The following is a 23629-nucleotide window of genomic DNA, read 5'->3' as shown; positions in this document are numbered from 1 at the left end:
CGGATTGCGGACTGAAAGGTCCCGGGTTCGATTCCGGTCAAGGGCATGTACCTTAGTTGCGGGCACAGCCCCAGTTGGGGGTGTGCAAGAGGCAGCTGGTCAATGTTTTTTTCTCATCGACGTTTCTAACTCTCTATCCCTCTCAATTCCTCTCTGTGTAAAATCAATAAAATATATTTAAAAAACAAACAAAAACAAATTTATTGCCAAACTCAAGGCCACCTAGATTTTCTTCTATGCTATCACCTAGGACATTTATAGTTGTGTGTTTTAGGGTTATCGTCAATCTACTTAGAGTAAATTTTGTGAAAATGTTGGATCAATATCTAGATTTTCTTTTTCTTTTTTTGTACGTGGAAGTCCATTTGTTCCAGCACCATTTGTGTAAAAGAGTTTTCTTTCTCCATTGCATTGACCTTGCTCCTTTGTCCAAAAATCAACTGACTAGCCGAGACCAGTTTGGCTCAGTGGATAGAGCGTCAGCTTGAGGACTGAAGGGTCCCGGGTTCGATTCCGGTCAAGGGCATGTACCTTGGTTGCAGGCATATCCCCAGTAGGGGGTATGTAAGAGGCAGCTGATCGATGACTCTCTCTCATCGATGTTTCTAACTCTCTATCTCTCTCCCTTCCTCTCTGTACAAAAATCAATAAAATATGTTTTTTAAAAAAAATCAACTGACTATATTTATGTGGATTGATGCCTGGGTTCTCTATTCTCTTTCACTGATCTATTTGTCTATTCTTTTACCAATATCACCTGTCTTTATTACTGTAACTTTATAGAAAGTATGAAGTTGGGTAGTATCAGTCTTCCAACTATGTTCTTCTCCTTCAATAGTGTTGGCTATTTTCAGTCTTTCATTATAAACTTAAAATCAATTTGCTATTATTTACAAAATAACTTGATGGAATTTTGGTAAGAATTGTGTTGAATCTATAGATTAAGTTAGGAAAAACTTATTATCTTAAAAACATTGAGTCTTCCTATTCATAAACATGGAATATCTTTCCATTTATTTAAATCTTCTTTGATTTCTTTCATCAACGTTTTATAATTTTTCTCATATAGATCTTGTATATATTTTGTAGGATTTATACTTAAGAATGTATTATTTTCCTTTTGGTGCTAATGTAAATGATATTGTGTTTTTAATTTTAACTTCTGGTCTGCGAGGTAACCTGCACAAATTTGGAATTTAAAATCAGTTAAAAGGCTCAGGCAGTGTGACTCAGTGGTTGAGGGTTGACCTATGAACTAGGAGGTCCTGGCTTCATTCCCAGTTGGGGCACATGTATAGGTTTCAGGTCCCTTCCCCAGTGGTGGGTGTGCAGGAGGCAACCAATCAATGACTCTTTCTCTCATCATTGATGTTTCTATCTTTCTTTCCCTCTCTATTCCTCTCTGAAACCAATAAAAAAAAATACATATTTTTAAAAATAATAATAAAGTAAAATCAGTTAAATGGTTTCTTTATTCTAATCAGGCATAGAAGGCCCATGCTATAGCTTTGATATTAAGTTTTGTAATTCCCGCATTTCATAGAATAAATTACTATAAGTTATTACTTTGATTATATGTTAATATGGTCAAAAGAAGATTATTATTTCCTGATGAAGTTTAAGAAAATTGAAAACCAACCAAGATAATTTAAACAATCATGACTGCACTAACAGTAACTTATGGATAAAATAAAATAAGCATACAATTACATATATAAGAGCTGGAAAAGTGATAATAGTGGGCCAACTATACAATTTTCATCTTTGTTAAATGGTAATCATCTAAATATTTGCTTAGACATACGGGCCACAATAGAATGTAATGCTTTGTGTACTACAAAGAATAATAAAACACTAATCTATATTCAGCTACCAAGTTCTCCCTCCTGTTGTATACAGTCTGTACAAGTCCTCCCTCCTGTTGTTTATAGTCAGTACTTAATGGCAGAAACCCCCGGATTGAGCCATAGGCATTGAATAAAAAGGGCCTTTTCTTGCTATGAGAAAACTGAGAAGTCTGAGTCTACCAGAGATCCTCACTTTACTTTAATAAAGATATTTTGGGAAATGTTGAATTATACAAGACAATTACTATTCCCGGCATTTATTTCACATCACAAAAAACTACATTCAAAGAGTCTTTACATTTGTTCTGTGTGTCATTAGCCTGGAAATGAGAATGCCTCATGAGCATCTGAGCTCAGTTTTGTCCATTCTCGCTCGCGCTTGCGCACTCTCACTCTCTCTCTCTCTCTCTCAATTCTTTGTTGCTGAAAGTATTACATGTGTCTTTTTCCCCCATTGACCTCTCCCCACCTGATCCCGCCTTCCAGCACCTGCCCTCACCTCCCTACTGTCTGTGTCCATTGGTTATGCTTATGTGCTTTTATACAAGTCCTTTGGTTGATCTCTTACTGTCCAATCTCTTCTGCTCTATGCATAAGTACCGCTGGTTGTGGCTTGCTCACTGAGTATGGCTCATGACAAAGAAGAGAACGGTCTCACTTGGTCTGCCTTTAGACTTGTGGTGAAAGAACACTAAGAAAAAAGCTGCAGGCGCTATTCTTCTTTGCCAGCTGCCAGAAAGTAAAATGAGAGCACCTGGAAACGGCCCCCAAGTCTCGGCTATTCTGTACCTGACAGTGGATCTGGCACCACAGGTGAGCACGGGACAGATCTAAAAACCCAAAAGAGGCCAGTCACTGGTCTTCTATGAGAGACAATCAACTCACATGGACTTAAGGTTTCTCTTTCATTTATGACTAGGAGAGGGGAGTGTAGAAAATTATGCCCCAATTCTGGATTGCTCAGTTAGAAAGTGAGTGAGCATCATGATGGTAGTGCCCTCCAGAGGGAGTGCTGGGCTCAGGGTCAGGTGCGTGGCTTAAGGACTGGCTCATCCGCTTTGCTCTGAAGCTTGGTGCTTCAGGAATAGGCTGGCTTTAATAAGGAAGAGTTGCTTCACAGGGTTGTTTTAGATCTTACATGACATGATAAACTTGGAAGTCATTAAGAACACTGCCCATATCTAATTGACAGAGGTAATTTTCCCTTGCTAATAATCAAGAGTTATTTAGCGCGTGTTGAAGGTATGGAGTGATAGTACTGCCTGAGCCTATTACTTAATTATGCAGCATCTTAAGGCAGAGCTGGAAACCACATGAATTTTGTGCCCAAAAGTACAGTTTTGTGAAATTGATAAAGCAGTGCTCCATCATTCTCTCAAGTCCACGACCTGCTGCCCGGCGAGCTCAGGCAGGCCCTGGGTGGGGACTCTGGGTGTGATCAGAAAGGAAGGAAGGGGGTCATGCTAAGGAGCAATTTCTTAGTTTTCCTTCTTCGATCAAGACACTTGTCTGGTGCGCCTCCCCCAAAAAGGAAATGGAAGTCAAATCAATCACTGATTACCAATGACCATGCTTCTATGCCACAGGCCAGAAGTTTAACATAATTAGATTGGCCTTTTCATCCCCTAGCATAAATATGCCCATGATAAATGAGACTTCCTGAGCAAAGGCTTCTGAGTCCTGGAGAAGTCTTAGCTAGCAATCTTTTTTTTTTTTTTTTTTTTTTTTTTTTAAGTAGAAATAAAGGTTTTCTTCCCAAGAAAACACAGATACATTACCACAAACATATTTTCCAAACCTGCTTGTAAACTTATATTTTGCAAATCAAATTGTAGTTCTGATATATCCTACGCTGTTTTCAAATTAAACAATCTCGTGCTCTGGATTTCTACCCCAGTGGATCTAAATCAATGCCACTGTCCACACAGCTACCGGATTACAGTCTAAGTCCTCGTCTTTCTGAGGTCCTCTTCCGCGCCGAAATTGATTGGCAACAGAGGTGATGTGCTGTTGCACATAACTTTCCCTTTAATTAATATACCTTCATCCACTGAGAGAAAGCCATGAATCCTGCTTTTTGAGGAATGCAGATCATTCTCTGCACACACATGAACTGGAGAGAACAGTTCCCCGTCCACTCTGAGCCGAGATGAAAGTGGATGAGTACTTTACCCAACACTCAACTCCTCTTCTGTGGGGACTTAGCCTGACCCGCCTCCTGAAAGGATGTTGACTTAATTCTATTAGTTCCTACTCTAGGGTTTGCTGGTATGAAGGAGTTTTCCCGAGCACAAAACAGTTTCAAAAAGGCCCCCAGCAACCTGCAAGTCCTTATCCAACCCAATATCCAGCACAGGGATTCCTTTGTCAGCAACCCGGCAGGCTTTGGGGGCTCCCATGCATGTAGGGCAGCTGGGGCCAGCCAGGTACCATGCAAGGAGAGAACAGATAGACCAGGCAAAGGAAAGGGTGGTGAGCTTCAGAGTGAGGAGGGAAGACAAAACATCGAAAAATTATTGCTGGCTATCGGCTGCGGGAATATCATATTTGAAAGAAAAATAGGAAAATAATAAATTGGTTCTGAAACTTGAATCAAAGGGGATAGGCTTTAGAAATCACTGCTTTCAGTTTTCTTCCCCAAAACACTGACAGGGGCTTTCAACCCCCAACCACATTCTGCCAACTGCATCAAGAAGACCCTCTGATGCCTGCAGTCATTGAGGTGCTTTGGGTTTCAGAAAGTTCCTCCACAAAGCCTTATATAGAACTTCCCACATTTCCTGGAGGACCTGGGGCTGAAAGGGTCGAGGCCAAGCTTTGTCCCTGGAGGGAGAAAGCAGCTGCACAGGGATTGTAGCAGCAGCTGAAGTGCTTTGACAAACATTTTACCCAGACCAGACACTGTGCAGCGTGGGCCGGTCACCCCATCACCTGATCCCCAGCTCCTGTCCTCACAAGTTCACACATGGCACAACATTTTAATATTTTTCAGTGCACTGTCCCATTTCCTCATGCATTTGTGCTGCAAAGGAGTAGATTTTTAAGAAATGTTTATAACAGAGATAAGCTCATAAATAACAGAGAATAAATTGATGGTTGCTAGATGTGAGAGAGTTGGGGGTGCTAAAGGGATTAAGGTAAAGAGATTAAGAAGTACAAATTGCCAACAGTAAAAATAGTCACAGGGCCCTAGCTGGTTTGGCTCAGTGAATAGAGCATCCGCCTGTGGACTGAAGCATCCCAGGGTTGATTCCTGTCAAGGACACATGCCTGGGCTGCAGGCTCCATCCCCAATAGAGGGAATCCAGGAGGCAGCCGATCAATGATTCTTTCTCATCAGTGATCTTCTATCTTTCTCTCTCTCCTCCTCCCTTCTCTGAAGTCAATAAAAATATATTTTAAATAAATAATTAAATAAAATATAGTCACAAGGATGTAAAGTACAGCTTAAGGAATATAGTCAATAATATTGTAATAACTATGCATGGTGTCAGATGAAATACTCCTTAAATTATATAAATGTCTAATCATTATGCTGTACAACTAAAACTAAGATATTACTGAGTGTCAATTGCAATCGAAAAATTTAAAAACCTTTTTTTTAAAAGAAATGTTTTTGAGACTTTTTTTCTTTTTTGGCCACACTAGTGGGTTGGCAGGGTACATATGTGCATAAAAATCATCTTTAGTGATCGCTACTTGAGACTACGTTAAATTTATAAATGTCACTGCTGGACAGAGGCGTTTTGGATGTGGAGTTTCCTTCATTTTATTTCTCCTTTCATAGATCAAATCTGGGTATCTGCATACTCCATTTATTTGGTTGAGATTTTGTTTACGAGCAATTACCCACATTGTGTTTCTGGAGACTGAAGTTGCTACTATTATATATTGCAGTTTTAAAATAAAATAATTCCATTAAAAAAAACTGCCTTGAAAAATAATGTTTTTCTGTTTGCAAGTGTTCTTAACATTCTTTGATAGCTCATAGAAGAATGAAGTCGTTGGACCACACAGATCTATACACCTGGCCACTTACATGTGAATTCAGTCAGTCTATCCCAGATCTATACAGCTAATGAACCCAAGAATGTGTATATGCCTTCATGGACATATGTGTGTAGCCACTTCAAAGGAAATTTCTCCATAATCCTGAAAACTATCATTTACTTTTTTTGTCAAAAGCCAACTACAAAATTCTCCATCCTATTCTCAAGACCCATTCACCAGGCTGCGCTCTCCCTATGTAAAATACGCCTCTGCAGTCCCACCCTAATCAACAAAAACAAGGCACTTTGTTCACATGATGACATTCTAATCACTTTTCTTCTTCTTTGCATTTATTGCACCTAGTTGACAGACTCCGACATGGATTTGGTGTTTTTGTTTACAAGGTGGTTGCACACACAGCCTTTCACTGGAGACATCTAACATCGTCTCTATTCACAGATGCAGAAACTTCAGCCTGGGGTAGTCTGTTATGGGCACATGGCCAGAGGGCAAATAAATAAGTGGCAGTAGTAGCGACTGAACGTCCTAGACTTCCAATGTGACACTACACCCATGATATAATTAAGAGAAATAGAGAAAATGTGCTGTTACATCTTGGCAAGTCTGAACGGTGTTTTGGGGACGAGCAGAGGGATAGCGAGTTCACAAGACCCGTGAAAATCGCAATCACAGCCCTCCGTCGGGAGTGGAAAGCAGCTGTAAAGGCAGTTCTAGGGTAGCTAACTGCTGTCAGGAAATCCCAGTGCTCGCCAAAGGAAGTTAATAAAGACAGGGAGGTTACCTTGGCGGAGACTATTCTGTTATCTGGGTACCTCTGCGGAATGTAGGCGTCAGCACCTGGGGGGGGCTCCTTGTGTCCCACGTATATGGTCCGGTTGTCGACCCAGTTCTCTTCTCCAGCACACTGTGGGAAAGGGAGTGGCGTTAGTACAAGTACCTCAGACGGCGGGTAGGAAAGTTCTTCCCTGGAGTGTTGTCCATAGGAACTTACAGCCTCCTGCAGGGCCACGGGGAAGGGCTGAGCCCCACCTGCCATTGCCAGAGATTGCCACCCCCACCTCAATCTTTCTCGGGCTAACTGCTCCGATCCCTGTCCAATTCTTCGAGGAAACAGCCTGAGTGGGCGCAACTGCACTCCCAGTGAGAGCCTAGGGAGAGCCTTGAAAAGGCTGGTTTCCGGTGGAAATGACATGGGGTGGGTTCGTATAAAAAAAACAAACAAACCAGAGCACAACAGCAAAATCTTAAGGCTTCCAAAAGAGAAAAGACAATGATGGGCAGAAATTTGGGGAAAGGTCCTTAATGAAAAAAAGTAAAATCTCGAAGATGGAATAGAAGAATTATTCAACCATTTCCAGAGTCTCTATCAATAAGGCTTTCCTGGAAAGAGAGGAGACTGAGGTCTGACTCATCTTTGTATTACTCAGAGTGCTGTGCGCACGGGGATTAAGTAAATATCTTCTGAATAGAAGGATCCTTTAAAAACACCCAACCAGACCGTAGCTATCATGAGCACTTAAGTGCGTAATAACAACACTATAGTGACTGACTAGAGGCTAAAATGCAGCCTCTTATATACTTCCCAGTACAGGGCCCTGGCCCTCCCCAGACTAGCACCCCAGAAGACGGTCCGTCTGAGTCCCCTTCCTGCTCAGACTAGCAGCCAAAGCATGTGCCCCCCAGCCCTCCTTCTGACTAGCACCCCAGCAAGGGTCCTGGCATCACATCCCAATTCCTCTAAAGCAGTGTTTCCCAAAGTGTGGTACGCGTACCCCCAGGGGCACGAGAAGAGTTTGGTGGGGGTACGCGTTGCACCGGAGTTTGGTGGGGATGTGTACTGCTCCATGCTTAGCTGCGCCTAATTCTACGTTCTCATAAGTATGAGGGGTACTCAGCGTTATAAAAATTATAGAAGGGGTACACATGTGTCAAAAGTTTGGGAAACACTGCAAAGGAACTCTGAAGAGATCAGCCTCCCTGGGGTATGATGTACAGTGCTGGGAAGGAGAGGGACACCGTTCTAATTGCAGGGACACCGTTCTAATTGCAGAGAGCGTCAGTGTGATGGTCATCGGAGTCAAAGGCTTGGTTGTTGCTAAGACACTCAAGAGACTCGGGCAAGTTTCTGAGCTTGAACTTCCTCCTCCGTAAGGGCATGACAGCACTTTCTTCAGCGTTGTCGGGAATGAACTGGGTCAACAAAACACAAGGCCAAGCTCCAAGAGGGGCACAGGTTCCTTCTGCTCTAAACCTCTGGGTCCACCCTTTGCGGCTTCAGGGAACCCTCACTTTCCAAAGCCAAAAAGAGAGGAGTAACAAGAAACCCAGCATTTCTATTGTTTAAGGGTATTATAAGTCTTGCATTTCCCTACCCCCACCCACCCCACCTTTTTTTTTTTTTTTTTTTTTTGCTTATACTATCATCACCTTTGCCCATCTATCAACTTCTTGGGAATAAGACTTTTCATGTGTCCCCTCTCTCCCGCTCCCCCCACCTGTGGAGCACAGCATGCTTGCACCTTCTCTTAGCAAATTCCACCCACATTTCGTTTCATGAGGGCCCAGCTTTGTGGGACAGTTTATGTGACTAAAGAGAAATCGCCTCTGTGACTCCACCCGTGTTTCAGAGATTAAGCAGGGACGCAGGAAACGGCACAAGATCCCTGAACAGAACCGACCCAGGAGCTGCCGCCGGCCTCCCTGGGCAGAAGCTTGGCCTGTGGCTCCCTCCAAGGAGCCGACTGCTCCGTAGGATCAAGGGGCTGCTAAGGGCCCAGCATGCGGGAGCCCTCCCTCCTCAGGCCCTCCGTCTCCCTGCAGCCTCCCTATTTTGGGTGAGGCCACCCATGAGGGATGTTTACTTTAAAAACTTGCCTAAAAGCTTCATAAATAAATCTCTGGCTAGAAAAGTTAAGAAAATTAAAAAAAAAAAAAAAAGTCTCTGATTTCCCTTTCTTTCTCAGGGCATGGCCAAAGACGTGCTTTTTTTACTCCCGTGGATTCAAGAGGTGACACACTGAATATATAACAAATGAGCCAGAAAAGGAAAGGCATACAAACATAAATTTTAATACAAAAATAGAAAACCTTTCTTCTAAACTTCAAAGACAGCTGTTGGCTCTCAGCCCTAGTACTGACTCTGGAAGCCCAAGTCCTCCCGGGGTCACACCGCGGTGCCTGGGGTGGAGCTGATGCTTCCCGGCACTCTGGCCGGGGTCACACCACGGTGCCCGGGGTGGAGCTGGTGCTTCCCGGCACTCTGGCCGGGGACAGAGCACACCGTCTCCTGGGAGGCTAAGTCAGAATGTATTTATTAAGGCGAACGCATGTTCTCAACCCTGTCAAGTAGATCCTTATCGTTTTTAATGTAACTATTTAACATCTTAAACATAACTCAACAGTGCGGTGCCGTTTCAACAAATACAGGTCAGAACACCGTTCCTGCCCGGAGGATGAGATGGGAAAATGAACCCAACACCAAACATGCAGGAGGACTGGCCTAGATCTGAACAATGGAAGTCATTTGGGAATGGACCGCATATTAGCTAAATGAAAGCTAACCCCTGTACAGCAACGCTGCCTTTACACAGTTTCCTGGGGATGGAACAACCAGTTCCTTTAAGTTCCCTGCTTCTACGAACTGGTTTCCCCTCGTGGACTGAAAGGTCAGTGAAGCTACGCTTCCTCCCTGACGTGGCTCAGTCAGCACCGCGGAGCCCAAGGCGGGACACACAGGAACTACATGCGCTGAAGAAATAAAGTGACCGGTGATCTTACACAGGGCACTGACAGGCAGGGGACATTTCTGTGTTCAGATTAAGGCCCCGGCGAGCTCTGCACGTTGTTCTCTGCACAAATGTCCAATTCTAAGGCCAAAACTAAATGTTCAAAGGCTGAAGAGAATACAGCAAAGAGGGCACTCCTGGAGAATGGCTGGTTTCATCACCATTGTAATCACTCCCTCTGGGTCACATGTGTGTCCTGCTGCTGCTGGGCTGTGAGACTATGGAGGAGTGACTCCACATTTCTATGCTCGGCAGTAACATGAGGGATTAGGTCAGCTAAAAGACTAGGTCAGCTCTAAGTTCTAAGATTCTGGTTCTCTGTACACTTGGCAGTGAAAACACTCAGTCCCTATGATGCAATTCCTAACCTAGCCAGTCTTGAGCCAACAACCACCAGTTACACTGTTCACTGTTAAACTGTGGTACAGACAAAAAGGAAGTTATGCCACATGGTCTCTAAGAACAAAGATGTGGGTTATAATAAATTCTCCCAAGGACAGCAAAGCGGAGACACTGGCCTCTCTTTCTAGGTATTTATTCAGATAGAATGTGTGATAAAGCCCAATACAGTCCACATGACTTCTCCCCTCAGAACCCTGAGACGTTGGTCAGCGAGGCAAGGCTGGAACCAAGCACAAAGCAGGTTTTCTTGGCTGGTAGGCTTCTAACGATTCACTACCACCAGGTGCCCTGACTGCATATGAAGACACCTGCCATGCCCCCTGGAAGGCTGGCCTCAAGTTCCAATCAAACATACAAATCTAAACTGGGAGGATGGGGCTGAGCACTCTGTTGCTTCTAAGAGGCAAAATTACCCACCCACAGGCCCTGAGCTGTTTCCAGAGGGTAGTGGAGGAGGGGTTCCCTCTGAATTTTGGGAATCACCAAACCAACAGCTGAGAGGCCACTATTACCTGGAGAGTCTGCAAACCACCAGACTGAACACAGTCAGAAGAGAAAAGACAAGAAAAATCCAAGGAATCTTTTTTCTCTTATTATTTTTATAAAATTAAATTGTCAAATACAGAAACAAGGGATAAAGCACCAAAAGCAAGCAAACAAAAACAAACAAAAAAACCACACAAACCCAAAACCAACAGCAAGGCTTATTGGGGAAAAATGTTCCATCAGAGAGACTGGCAGAGAGAGTGGTGGCCAGGTGGGTGCCCTGTCTCAAAGAAGTTCCAGGAAGAGTGAGAGTTTGAGAGAAGAATCACAAATAATGATGCCTCTTCCAGCAGCGAGTAACTTATGTTAACACAACAAACCCTCCTTCCTCTACTTCTGATCTTGATGAAGTGATGAACCCTGAAAAGGTTAAAATTACGGAAGGATCTAATGTCCAGTGAGTTCAGGTCACTAAAATGAAAACTGGATAAGCTGCATTTAACAGAGCACATAGATGGGCAACATAATTTGTGGGTTAAGAAATACACATCAAAACCACAAGGAGACACAACTCCTTACCCACCAGGATGGCTAAAATAAAAAAATGAAGAGAGTTGGTCAATAACACAAGTTGGGGAAGATGTGGATAAACTGGAACCCTCACATATTGCTGGTGGGAATAGAAAATGGTGCAAGCTGCTTTGGGAAACAGTTTGGTGGTTCCTCAAAAAGTTAAGCAAAGAGTTACCATATGACCCAGCCATTCTACTCCAAGGTATACACCCTGCCCCCAAATGAAAACACACGTCCACATAAAACCATGTATGTGAATGTTTACAGCAGTACTATTCATTATGGCCCAAAGGTGGGAACAACCGTAATGTCGTCTATCAACTGAAGAATAGACAGACAAGGAATGTTATATCCACACAATGGAGCATTATTCACCCATAAAAAGGATTCATGCTATAACATGGAGGAACCTTGCAAGCATCTGTAAGTGAAAAAAGCCAGACACAAAAAGCTACATGTTGTATGAATCTATTCACATGAAATGTCCGGTACAGGTAAATCCAGAGACAGCGTTTGCCAAAAGCTGAGCAAGTGACTACTGATAAAAGTTCTTTGGTGGCAATAGCCTGTTCTGGATTGGAGGTCGGTGGTGGCTGCACAACTCTGTAAATATATTCCAATTGAGACCAAAAAAAAAATCATATACTTTAAAAGTGTGAACTTCATAGTATGAGAGTTATACCTCAATAAAAACACTGCAATTTTTTTTTAATTAAATCTTTGTTGTTGGAAGTATTACATATATCCCTCCTCCTTTCCCCACATTGAGCAAGTGTTTTTGCTTATATGAAAGGCATATGTAGTTTGCCTGCATGTGGGATAATTATTTTTTGTGCTAGGGACATAATGGGATAATATGGGATAATGTTTACAGCAAACATCATAGAACTCACTTGTACAGCTATCATTAGGTAATTCCGCTTGCTTTTGGTTCAGTTATTCTAGAGCAGTGGTTGGCAAACTCATTAGTCAACAGAGCCAAATATCAACAGTACATCGATTGAAATTTCTTTTGAGAGCCCAATTTTTTTAACTTAAACTTCTTCTACCGAGCCACACTAAAGGATCCAAAGAGCTGCATGTGGCTCTCAAGCTGTAGTTTGCCGACCTTGGTTCTAGAGCTTTTCCCCTGTACTTAGAGGGAGAAGGGGTTCTGAAGTGTCTGAACAGCTGCTTCCCCTTTTCAGTCTTTTGCTAAATTCTAGGAACTTAAGCATAAAGCTCTTCCTAAAATCTTTCAGGAAGTAAAAAAAATTTACCGGGGACATAATCAGATAGAATCTCATGCAAAAGACCTCTTGGTATTATGCTCTCGTTCTTTTTCTTGTCTATTAACCCAAGAGCAAATGACAAATTACCTTAAGGAAAAAGAGGAGGACGTGCCATTAGCTAAGTCAGTGGCTTTCTGTCTAACTCTGAAAACAGCAGGCTGTGACGGGGTCCTATTAACCTTTCTCACCTTGTTTAACCAAACAGGACAGAGTCCACAGGAACTTCGGAAGCTGGACCATCTCACTTTGCAGAATGGCCCCATTAACCAGAGGCACGACTAGGCTGATATGAGCTTCTGGGTGAACTCCTCATCCATGTTACCACCTGCTCACCTGTCTGTTAGCAATGTACACTTTTGCCAAAGGTGTGTGTTTGGGGCGCAGGATGTTAGGTAATGCTCACTGGTTTCATTTCTATGATACACACAAAAGACAGAGTGACAAAGGACGGAAGAATGGGGCACAGTGAGCCTTACAGGCAAAAGGTCTGAGACCGGACTGCCTTTGGTCTGGGCCAGGAGAGAGCCTCCTGGGAGGACTTATCTGGGGCTGGAGGAGAAAGGCTGGCTGGAGGGGCTGGTGAGGTAATGCACAAGGGCAGGGTGGCTGGAAGGCCCCGTGAAGAGAAGGCGTGGTTCATGCCACAAGGCGGGGCACCTCCCTTCTCCTCCCAGTGTGCCCTCAGGCACCATACAGGGCACCCACACAGCTGCCTCCCAGAGCGGGGAGGATGGCGGCAATTCCATAAAACAGGGCATGGAGAAAATGTCCCCATAAATCATGCTGACATAGCTATTCAAATATCCTTCTCAGCTTCTTCCCTTAATTCTTTTCTCCTGAAGATATTTTTGACAATTGGGGTTGATCCAGGGCTGACTGAAAAGCAGTTTCTGACAGGTGGGGCGTGTGTGTTGGTGGCTGAGGAAACATTCTAAGCCCCTGGGAAGCATTACCTGTGGGGGAATGTTTTCTAAAACATCCGTGCCCCTCTCTGTTCAAGTGACACTTAGGCTCGAAAGGCTCCAGTGTGTGCTCAAGTGTTCCGTTAAATATTCATTCCTGCTCCCGGAACCTCGGAGTCCAGGGCCCAGAAATGCTCACCCTCCAAGTCACTTGACTGATTTCCTCTCTTTAAATAGACTTCAATATAACCTCCCACTTGACAGAGAGTAATACTAAGCCAAGAACCACCCACTAAGGAGGCCTGGTTCATTAACAGGAAAGTGTCATGCAGGGTCAATTAGCAAAATGGCTTAAACCATTTTGAAAATGACGTGGCGATACTGGCCTAGGCCACTAGGTGACCTAACCCACAACTAATAATAAAGTCCTGAGAGGAGAGACAGTAATTCTGAGGGACAGGCAAAGCTGAGGCACTAAGGACTTGGCTGTAATTAAGTGCTTAATCCAGGTGGATAAAAGGAAGGGACTAAACTCTGTTCTGTGCTTTTACATAAATCATCCCTTTGTCCAGTGTATCTATGGTGGATCCGCTCCCTGCCCGGTACTCAGTTAGTAGCAGCCTCTGTATTAGACTGCGTACTGTGGTTATCACAGTGCTGTGTTCAACTGAGCCCTTTTCACTTCCTGGGGGAATCACAAAACATTCTGCCAAGATGCCAACTAGGGGTCAAGACCCATATCCCTGGGGACCACACAGGTGGTTCCATGGTGAAGTCGGTCTCCTACAAAAATACTAGAAAATCATATTTCTAATAAGGGATCTGTACCTAGGATACAGAAGAGACTCTCACGGCTTAATAATAAAAAAGACAATAAAGATTTAAATTGATACTTCTCCAAAATCCACATCAACAGTCATCAGGGAAATAAATGCAAGTCAAACCCTGGCCACGGGAGAGAAGCCAGACACTAAGATGCGGACACTGTGTGAATTCATGACACGAAATGTCCAGAACAGGCAAATCCACACAGAGAAGTTAGATTTGCAGCTGCCAAGGGCTGGTTAGCGGAGTGACTGCTAACGAGTGCTGGGTTTCTTTGGGGGGTGATAAAAATGTCTTATAACTAAATGATGGTGATGATCCTATAATTTGGTAAGTGCACGAAAATCCATTGAATTGTACTCTTTAAACAAGAGAATTTTATGACATATAAATTATCTCCTATTCAAGTGGCTGGTTGGCTCTTTCCTTGCAAATTCTGGGGTTCCAAGCATTGCCACATCTGTTTCCAAGTCCATCCAGCCCTCACCTCTGGCACCCAACTTCATTGAAGCTGCTCCTACCTTCCCGTATCTCTCACAGCAGCGAAGGATGGCCTTTACCAGAATGCAGGATTCTCTCCATTTTAGGGGAAATGAACACTTTTAGGTTTGGTTTTTAATACAGAGCATTTCCTGATGAATAAAAATGAGTTGAAAGCATTTCCAAAGGAGTATGCCTAATAGGGGATAAACTTGAAAATTTTACACCCAGAACACAAATGGGATAAACACAGCTGAGAGCAAGCATTACATCCTCACACTCTGGGTATAAACCAAGGAAAATAACTCACTCCTAAGGACTCATGGTGGCTACCAATTATTTTGGATGCAATGCCATGTTCCTCCCTGAATGGCAAAGCCAAACCATCAAGAGAAGAGAGAGGGATTTCATGCACTCTAGTCCTCCCCACTCCCTCCCCCACCCTCACTCCAGGAAGGACAGGATTTTTCTGAAATTAGAATTCAACCAGAAAACGGCTGACTTACCAAAGGGAAACAAGTTTCAGCAATCATGGCTTTACCAATTTTTTCATTGGGGTATGGCTGCCTGAGTACTGAAGTCAGAAAGCACACAAGGACAAAAGAGATTGTTAAAAATATGCTGCAAATCCATTTCAGCCAGTGTCAGCCACCTAATGGGAGTTTTGAATTTCAGCTGAAACAAACAAAACCTATTAGCTGAATTACATTGTGGGACCAGGAGCGGAACACAAGCATGTCATCTAGCCTCAAATTACTAGATCAATTTTTATAGAGGTGGTTCTTCCACAACAACCACTTTCAAATTTACAGAGATCCAATGACAAAGCAATTCCTCGTTCTGGTATCTGTTTATAGCTTTAAAGGGCAACATTTCTTGTTCGATGGTGTAAGTAGACAACATAGGTGTTTCTAAAAATAGGTATTTCTCCGGCTCCCTTTTCCCAGGCAGCGCCAGCACTCTTGTGATGAAGACAATGATGACATTGGCTCCTTTTGTCCTCCGGCCCACATCCACACATGTCTCTGTGTGGGCAGAGTTTTTCACTCTTGCTGCCCTGGGCCTCACTCAGGTATAATGAGATACTACAAAGGGGAACCTATCTATTGATGAGATCAAAGCTGTCTGCCAGGGATCCCCAGCCTTTCTGAGGGCCAGGAAGCAGGGTCTGGACCTCAAGGCTTCAAGGCCACCCTTGGTGAGGCAGACACCCAGGTCAGGGCCCCTCCCCACCCCCCACACTACACCTGCGACCCTGGCTTCTCGACCCGGGCTTCTCGTTGCACCCTCACCATTTTCACTGTTATCAATGCTAACAGCCGGTTTTTCCTCCCCAGAAAACCTGGGGTATTTACAAGTCTCTCGGTGTCATTTTTCTGCCACAAACACATTTTTTTAACACAATATCATTTGGATCACAAAAGCACAAGTGATGGTCCACTTCATTTGGAAACAATGACCGTCTGGAAAATGTTAAACATCAGCTAACCTAAACTATAATTTACTGGGTCTGGAACTGAAATCAAAATATAAATTGGACTCAAGAAACCTTAGAGATTGAAGCTGCTCCGATGGGTAGTAAGCACTGAAAGCAGACTCCCCAGTCCTTGTGAAATGCAATAGGAGCAAAACCCACACTGATGTCATCCAACTCAGCCTATGTCTTTGACAGAAATACATTTCCAGACAAGGTTGCATGTGAATAAGCTGCCATCTTTACTGCAACTTTAAACCCAAAAAGGCAGGAAAGTGGCCAAATGGACTGGGTTTTCCATCCAGGTTTCCCACTGTGGCTCTGAGCCACCTCCTTATCATGCTCTTCATCGTTGCATTTTCAGCTATGGAGACATCACCACCTTTGCACGGGTTATCCGGAGGGCTCAGAAGCCTCCCCACAGGGAAGGCAGCTTCCTGTTAAGCTGCAGGTAAATTACCTCCCACCACCTATTGTGTGTGCACCACAGAGGCTCAGCGCCACCAGAACACCGGGGCAGGATAGGACTCGCTGTGTGCTGGCTCTGGGTCTGGGCAGGGCCAGCGGGGGAGAAGAGGAGCAGGGAAGTGTCCCTGCCTACAAGGAGGACCCACAGAGTCTAGCTCAGGAAAAAGATGCACTCGTGTAGGGCGTGTTCCCAAGTCAGAACTCAGGGAGCCAGGGCCTGATAGCAAGCATCGACAACTGAAATGGAAGCTGACATTAACAAGTAAGCTAGCCCTCCCGTATATGGCTCAGCAGTTGAGCTTCGACCTACCAACCAGGAGGTCACAGTTCAATTCCTGGTTGGGGCGCATGCCCAGGTTGTGGGCTCAATCCCAAGTGCGGGAGGCAGCCAATAGATGATTCTCTCATCATTGATGTTCCTATCCTTCTCTCCCTCTCCCTTCCTCTCTGAAATCAATAAAAATATATTTATACACACTCACATGTTTTTTAAAGTGAGTGACCCAGTGGTAAAACAAGATAATCCTAAGAGAGGAGACGAGATTTACAAGTGTTGGGAGGCCTCCAGGAAGAACCAAACATTGAGGAATTAGAATGTGAGGCCGGCTCCCCTGCCCCTAGCCACAGAGGAAAGCCCTGCATGGAGGCCACGGTGCCTAACTCCAGACCTTCACCAAGGATAAGGCCACTGCTGCCCAGCCCTGCTGGCACTTGCCCCAAAGAGAAAAGGACAGGGACTCATGAGTCACTGATGAAAGAATTACTATCCTTCTGTGAGCCAGAGGCCAAGGGCTCCCATGGCCCACAGCACAACACTCTCCAGTGCTCTCTGAGAGCTTCTGAAAGGGAGATGGAGGTGGGAGGCCCCGCAGTTCTAATGCTGGGGTCAGCAGCAGCGTGCTAGTGTCAGAGGTACAGGGACAGAGACCAGGTTCTGAGGAGGACAGGGGAGAGAAGTGGGCAGACTCCTGGGGTTCTGTCCAATTCCTACACCTGCTTCCAACTGGCTAACCTGCCCCTACAGCTCTCATTAGCACAGAAATAAATCATGGTGTGTCCCCAGCTATGCAATGCAAATTCAGTAGCTTCTCAGTAGTAAAATATGGGTTAAGATCCAGAACACCAACAAGCCAAAGAAATTAGCTAAAGTACATGGGTCAGCAGAAAACACTGCAGTTAGGATGGTGGATTAAAATCAATTAGCAGGAAAGCCCTAGCCGGTGTGGCTCAGTTGGTTGGAGCATCATCCCATGCATGACAAGGTCATGGTTCAATTCCTGGTCAGAGCACATACCTATCATGTTTCTCCGAAAATAAAACATCCTCTGAAAATAAGACCTACTTACAGGTTTCCTTCTGAGTGAAATATAAGGCATCCCCCCAAAAATAAGCCCCCCTCCCCCCAGGCTAAACATGAGAGATTTGGTCCACTGATTCTGAAAGAAATGGAGTCACAAGAAATTCACCAGGAAATTCAGGAATTAGATTGTTATGATGATGATCCAGAAAATGATGACATGATTGTCATTGAATAAATGAGTAAATTCTTGATACTGTAGGATTCACAGTTTGTCTGGTTTGCATTGACAACTACCGTACTACCGTACCATATACAGGTAATAAATTTCCTTTATTTTCATTTAACAATAAATGTGTACCGTATTCTTCTCCATGGAAAAATAAGACATCCCCTGAAAATAAGGCCTAGCGCATCTTTGGGAGCAAAAATTAATATAAGACACTGTCTTATTTTCGGGGAAACAGGGTAGCTTGCAGGTTTGATCCCTAGTTGGGATGCATAAGGGAGGCAACAGATAGATGTACTAGTATCTCTCTCATACCAACGTTTTTTGTCTCTCTCTCCCTTCCTCCTGCCCTCTTTCCCCCTCCCTTCCTCCCTCTGAAAAATCAATTCTTAAAAGAATCAATTAGCAGGAGAGATGCTCCAATAATCAAATATCCAACTCCCTATATAGAAAAACAAAAAACTGTCACCCAGGAGGCTGGCAGGAAAGCCATGTAATTTCTATATTTATCACCCACCACTGAGTCTCTTTTTCTAGAGATGAATTAACCAGTAAACTACACAAACGACATATCCAATTCACAAACGAGAACATGTTGTTATACATATAGGCTTTTAACAGCTGAAATTATAAACTTTCAACTGCCTTGTAGGCATCTTTTCTAAAACTGAATATATATCTAATGAAGGCAACTGCAGGACTGAGTCAGGAATTACGGCACACTGTTTAGTGAAAATACTGACAAATTGGATAACAACATACACAGAACAGCCTCAGCGATTGTGGTTCAGCTGGCTGGCTACGGTCTAGAAATAAGCTGCCCGAAATCGACATCAATCTCAGGAACAGAAGCCTCTATGTAGGGAAGATCACTGCATTGGAGCCTGAGGCTGAGGTCAACCCCTTGTCACCAAACCCCACAGAGGGACGTGCCTTGGGACAAGGAAGGTGACCGGCCAAAGACCATCAGCAAGACCTTCGGCCTGAGGCTGGGCTGGGTGACAGAAACCAGAGGTGAGAGCCACCTGGCCACTCTGTTGTCTAAAGGTGGCTCCACTGCAGGCCATCCAGGACCATGGCCAGAGTGAGGAGGAGGACGGGATGAGGGTGCAGGGTAAGGCAGAGAGGAAGAGTTCCAAAAAGCAGACCTGGGCCTGGAAACCCTTTAGAAGAAAGAACTGAGACTCGAAACACAGCCGTGAGGGGAGGGGGCGGCCGGAAACCAGGTAAGCCACCCAGAGCCCAGTGAGCAGAAGGTCGGGGCAAAGTTACAGCGAAATTCTGGCTGAGTTTGCTGTCATTTTTGTTAACATAATAAAACAGCCAGTGAAACATCTCTAGCCTGCAAAGCCCATGGATTTCTAACAGATGGTATGACAAAGCACAAGTGCACTGTACTCAATCATACGATCTCGTCATACCTTCCACCCCCCAGGTAAGTGCTTCTGCATGGGAGACGGGCAGGGTCAGTGTGTCAGTGTCAGCAACTGTCCACAGCACCTCTGCAGAAGTGAGAATTAACACACCACTTCATGGACAGGTGGCAGGTGATCAAACAAAAGCAAACACTGCACAGAGAAATGAAGCGGAATTCATTCTGCTCATCGTTACTCAGGGGTGAGCTGATCTTTCTGAGGATTCTGGGGAGGCAGCTGTCCAGCCTTCCACCAGCAAAAGATGAAAAGCAGGCAAAGCACATTCAATGAATGGCTCCTGTGTCTCAGGTCGGATAGACCCCACAAGCCGAGACAAAGATGTGATGATGACTGTCCTGGAGGCAGCGGCTGGGCCCGCACTGTCTTCCTGAAAGACCATGGAGGCACACACAGGCAGGCGGCCTGTTCATGGCTGGCAGCCGAGGGACACCAGCAGCAGGAAAACGGTTATTGCAGCCAGGGATCCAGGAGACGGAGAAGCAGCATCCTCACAATTGGCTCCCACAGCAAAAGCATCTGGGGGTGAGGATGAGGGGCCCAGACTACAGTCTGGAGGCCTTGATGGGCAGGCTCCCGGCCGCTGGTCCCAGGATGACTGCTGGGGAGCTGGCCCCACTCCCAGACTCTGGTCCTTAGGAAAAGTGAGCCTGGGATGTGGGGGCATGAGTGTCTGCTGCCTTATCTGCTGGAAGAGGCTGCCGCTGGGCTCGGGAGCCATGGGTCCAAGGCAGGCTTCCAGCCCGCAGGACGAGAATGTGTAAAAATGTGTGAAAGTCAAGGGAAACGGGAAGCCACACAGAGACCCTCCACACCATTGGCTCTATTCCCTGGGCCACAGGGCCTTGGACCTATGTGGAGGGGGGCAGGAGAAGCTGTGCACTTTGGAGCTAGCTTCCTACCCAAGGTCAGGGGAATAAGCCAGGCTGCCCTCTCCTGCCTTCTCCATCCCTGGGCTGAATGACATGAAGGTTGAAGTGAAACGCCTCTCTCTACTGATTGACGCCAACTCTGACCCACAGCCGCAGCTCTGGGGCTGCAACCCGGACAAATATCTCAGAGAAAAATACCCAGCCCTGGGTGGGCTGCTCCTCCAGGGTCAGCCAAAGCATATAAACACAGAAAAGAAAAGGCATGGTGAGGAGCACTGTGCTCCTAGGACCTTCGATGCACTAAAAAATCACTAAATAAAACTTTGTGGTTCCATGTGAAGTGGAGCTAGGTTCCGGGTTCAGATATCGACAATGAGCCCATTTCCATTGTCTGAGCTCATCTCCACTGCAGCATGTACAACATCCCTCCCTGCCTGCTTCTGCATTGCCGACAGGCCACCAGCCACGGTAACTACCCAAATGCCTCCCCCCCCCGAAAACCCCTAACTCCCGAGGCAGGGAGGTCCTGCCTCCATTGAGGACAAATGCAGTGGCAGGTGGCACCTAGTTCTCTCTCCCCAAATAATAGATGAATAGAAGTAAGAAGAAAAGCACGTGTGTCCTCACATGTGGCTACCAAAGTGGGGACTCCGCAAGGATGGGGTACTGCCACCTCCTTTCTAACGCCCAGCTTGCAAGCAGCTCCTACTGGTGGAGATGGGGACTGTGCAATCTGTCACACGGCAGTTAGGAACCCACCCTACTTGGTGCCCTGGGAGACTATGGCTGGAATGTGAGTCAGTGAGTCAGGATGCAATGCTGAAGTGGAAAAACCCAGGGCAGGAAATGATAAGAGTTGTGAGGACATGGGCAAACATACTGTGAAAATCCCCTGGTCCTTACGACCTTGAGGATGTTACTCATCCCAGAAAGAGAAGAAAAAGGCAAGGAAAGCAAGCTTTAAGCAAAGTGAGGGGTAGGAACTGTGTGCAGCTCTGGGTAAGGCATGCTTACGTCTGAGACTAAATCACAGATCAGGTTCCTTTTAGTTTGCAAATTCTATTATATCGTGAGCATTTGTCAGCAAGCACTTTTTGCTTCTGATGTTCTGAGTTGTGTGACCCTGAATCAAATAATCCCATGGCATGTACCATTTGAGCATAAACGGGTGTGAAGGTCACCAAGTTACGGTGATGAAAGCTTCCGGACAAGGGCACAGAAATGAAGTCACACTCACCATTTCTGGATACTCTGCTTATGTTACACACCCCAAAAGGGACCATCTGTGGCTTTCTCTTATCTTCAAGTAACAAAATTACTGAACAACATGCTGGAAGGTTTGTTTGGTCACAATCCACTTTGAACCGTTAAGAGGCTGAAGAACAGCCTCTCAATCCATTTTCCTGAATCCAGTGCAGAGCAGTTTTATGGACCATCATATAATTTGCTCTGATGAAGACCTGGCCGTTTACTACATTCTATTTAACTGATAGCGGCCTTTCACGTCACAACTCATAATCTCAGAAATAGCCCGTCAGCGTTAGCAGCAGCAAGAGAAAAATTCCAAGGTGGAGGGTGCAGTGATCCCCACTGCCGCTGGGATTTTATAAGTGCCAAAGTAGACAGTCACGGGAAGAGGTTCGAGGGTTCTGTGGTAATGAAGAAAAGGACCCAAGAGCATGTGGTAAGCGCTCCTGTCCCTGCCGTTCAACATTGCCAGATATTAACATTTTATGATGTCTGGGACTAACACATCACAGATAAAGTCTCCAATTTTCCCTCTTCAGGCCTCTTTCATTTATTGGCTAATTTAGTTAAACCATGAGCCATGAGCTTCCAGTCACTTATCCAATGCTCTGTGGGCTTTCTTTTCCCCACAGACTCACAGAAGTTTGCTACAGGTGATGGGCACTGATAATTGCAGCAAAGTATTGCACATACCTCCTCAGAGTCAGACACTTCTCTTTTTTTAATTTTCAGAGTCTTATCACATGGATGTTTTTACGTTGTCATGCAAATTTACCAATCTTTCTGTAAACACTTCTTATATCTTGATATTTTTAAAGGAAGTATTATCTGACTTCGGCTCTTAGGTGATAGAAATTTGACAGCTGATTGTTCCAATGAGGGAAGACCCCTGAAGGAGGGAAGGAACAATAAAGTCCCAACAAGACAAGTGACTTGCCTAAAGCAGCATGTGGAGAGCAAACCCCAGGGGTCTGATTCCCTTTCCTTCCGGTCCCTCTAACCTAGAGGATCAGGTGTGCTTTCCCTGCTGGTCAGGACCTGGAGCACTGAAATAAGATTCCAGGAAGTCAAGCTGTGAATAAATAAATGATTAGGGGAGAATAAGAAAACTTTCATAAGTGTTCATTTTCATGATCTTGATTAGATTAAAACTCCTTGATAACGGGGATCATATTTAATGTTGGTTTCTAACGTCTCTCAAGGGTCAGAAATTCAAACACCTGCAGGACCAGTTGGGTGCTACGTGAGGGAAGTGGGGGTGGGGGGGGTGTCCTAGGGCCAGCTGCCATTCAAGGGACAGCTAAATGTGGAGATGCAGGAATACAGGCTCCTGCTCAGCAAACAGTGGTTCTCAATCGCCATTTGTGTGATGAATGGAAGCACAGAATCTCCCGCTGAGCAACCTTTTTGACATTACCCTCATGAGTTCTAGATAATTTGAAAAAAAATAAGGGACTTTGTTCCCACCTTCTGAACTGCATACATGGAAGAGAATGAGAGATGAAAAGGCTTGTGCTCTGATCACAAAACCTCTAATGGATTCTGGCTTGGGGATGGATGATCTACTGCTCTTCAACACAGTGAAGGCCTTGTATCTCTCCTCCTCTAAAACCCCGAGCTGCAGCTGTCACGAGGCAAATTGACAGAAGGCTTACTGCAGTTCTTACCGAGCTGACGATGACAAGAATTAGTACTGCATATCGATTGAACAAGGTTTTGTTTTCCGTTGTACACATTTGTTTTAAATGAAAAGCAACCCACATAAAAAATGCATTAGCTTGTTCCAAGTAGGTTACGATAGTTCTCTAAGAGAATAACTTACACAAAGTGGTTTATTTTTTTTTTCAAATGACACGCCATTAATTAAGAATTTGCCAGTTCAGAACCGATGTCACTGTGTCTGCTTGGCAAAACAGGAACAAAATGAAGTTGCTCCGTAAAATAAATAAATATTTAGAGGAATAAAAAAGGATCCAAAACTCCTTTCAATCTTGGAAGATCTTGATCTCAGCAAACAAAAGATAAA

The 23629-nt window shown here is 44.8% G+C and overlaps 1 protein-coding gene across 9 annotated transcripts in view; it reads right to left on the bottom strand.

The window, feature by feature from the left end:
- The window catches only part of ATP11A (ATPase phospholipid transporting 11A), a 134237-nt gene that overhangs the window by 66508 nt on the left and 44100 nt on the right, over positions 1–23629 (bottom strand). For all 9 annotated transcript variants that reach the window (XM_036457232.2, XM_036457233.2, XM_036457234.2 and 6 more), the window contains exon 2: positions 6640–6762. In XM_036457232.2, coding sequence (XP_036313125.1) covers positions 6640–6762 — 123 coding nt within the window. The remainder of the gene's footprint in view (positions 1–6639; positions 6763–23629) is intronic.

The sequence above is a fragment of the Pipistrellus kuhlii genome, unplaced genomic scaffold, assembly GCF_014108245.1.
Source record: "Pipistrellus kuhlii isolate mPipKuh1 unplaced genomic scaffold, mPipKuh1.p scaffold_m20_p_3, whole genome shotgun sequence".
NCBI classification, from domain to species: Eukaryota; Metazoa; Chordata; class Mammalia; order Chiroptera; family Vespertilionidae; genus Pipistrellus; species Pipistrellus kuhlii.
This window is presented reverse-complemented; position numbering and strand designations above follow the sequence as displayed.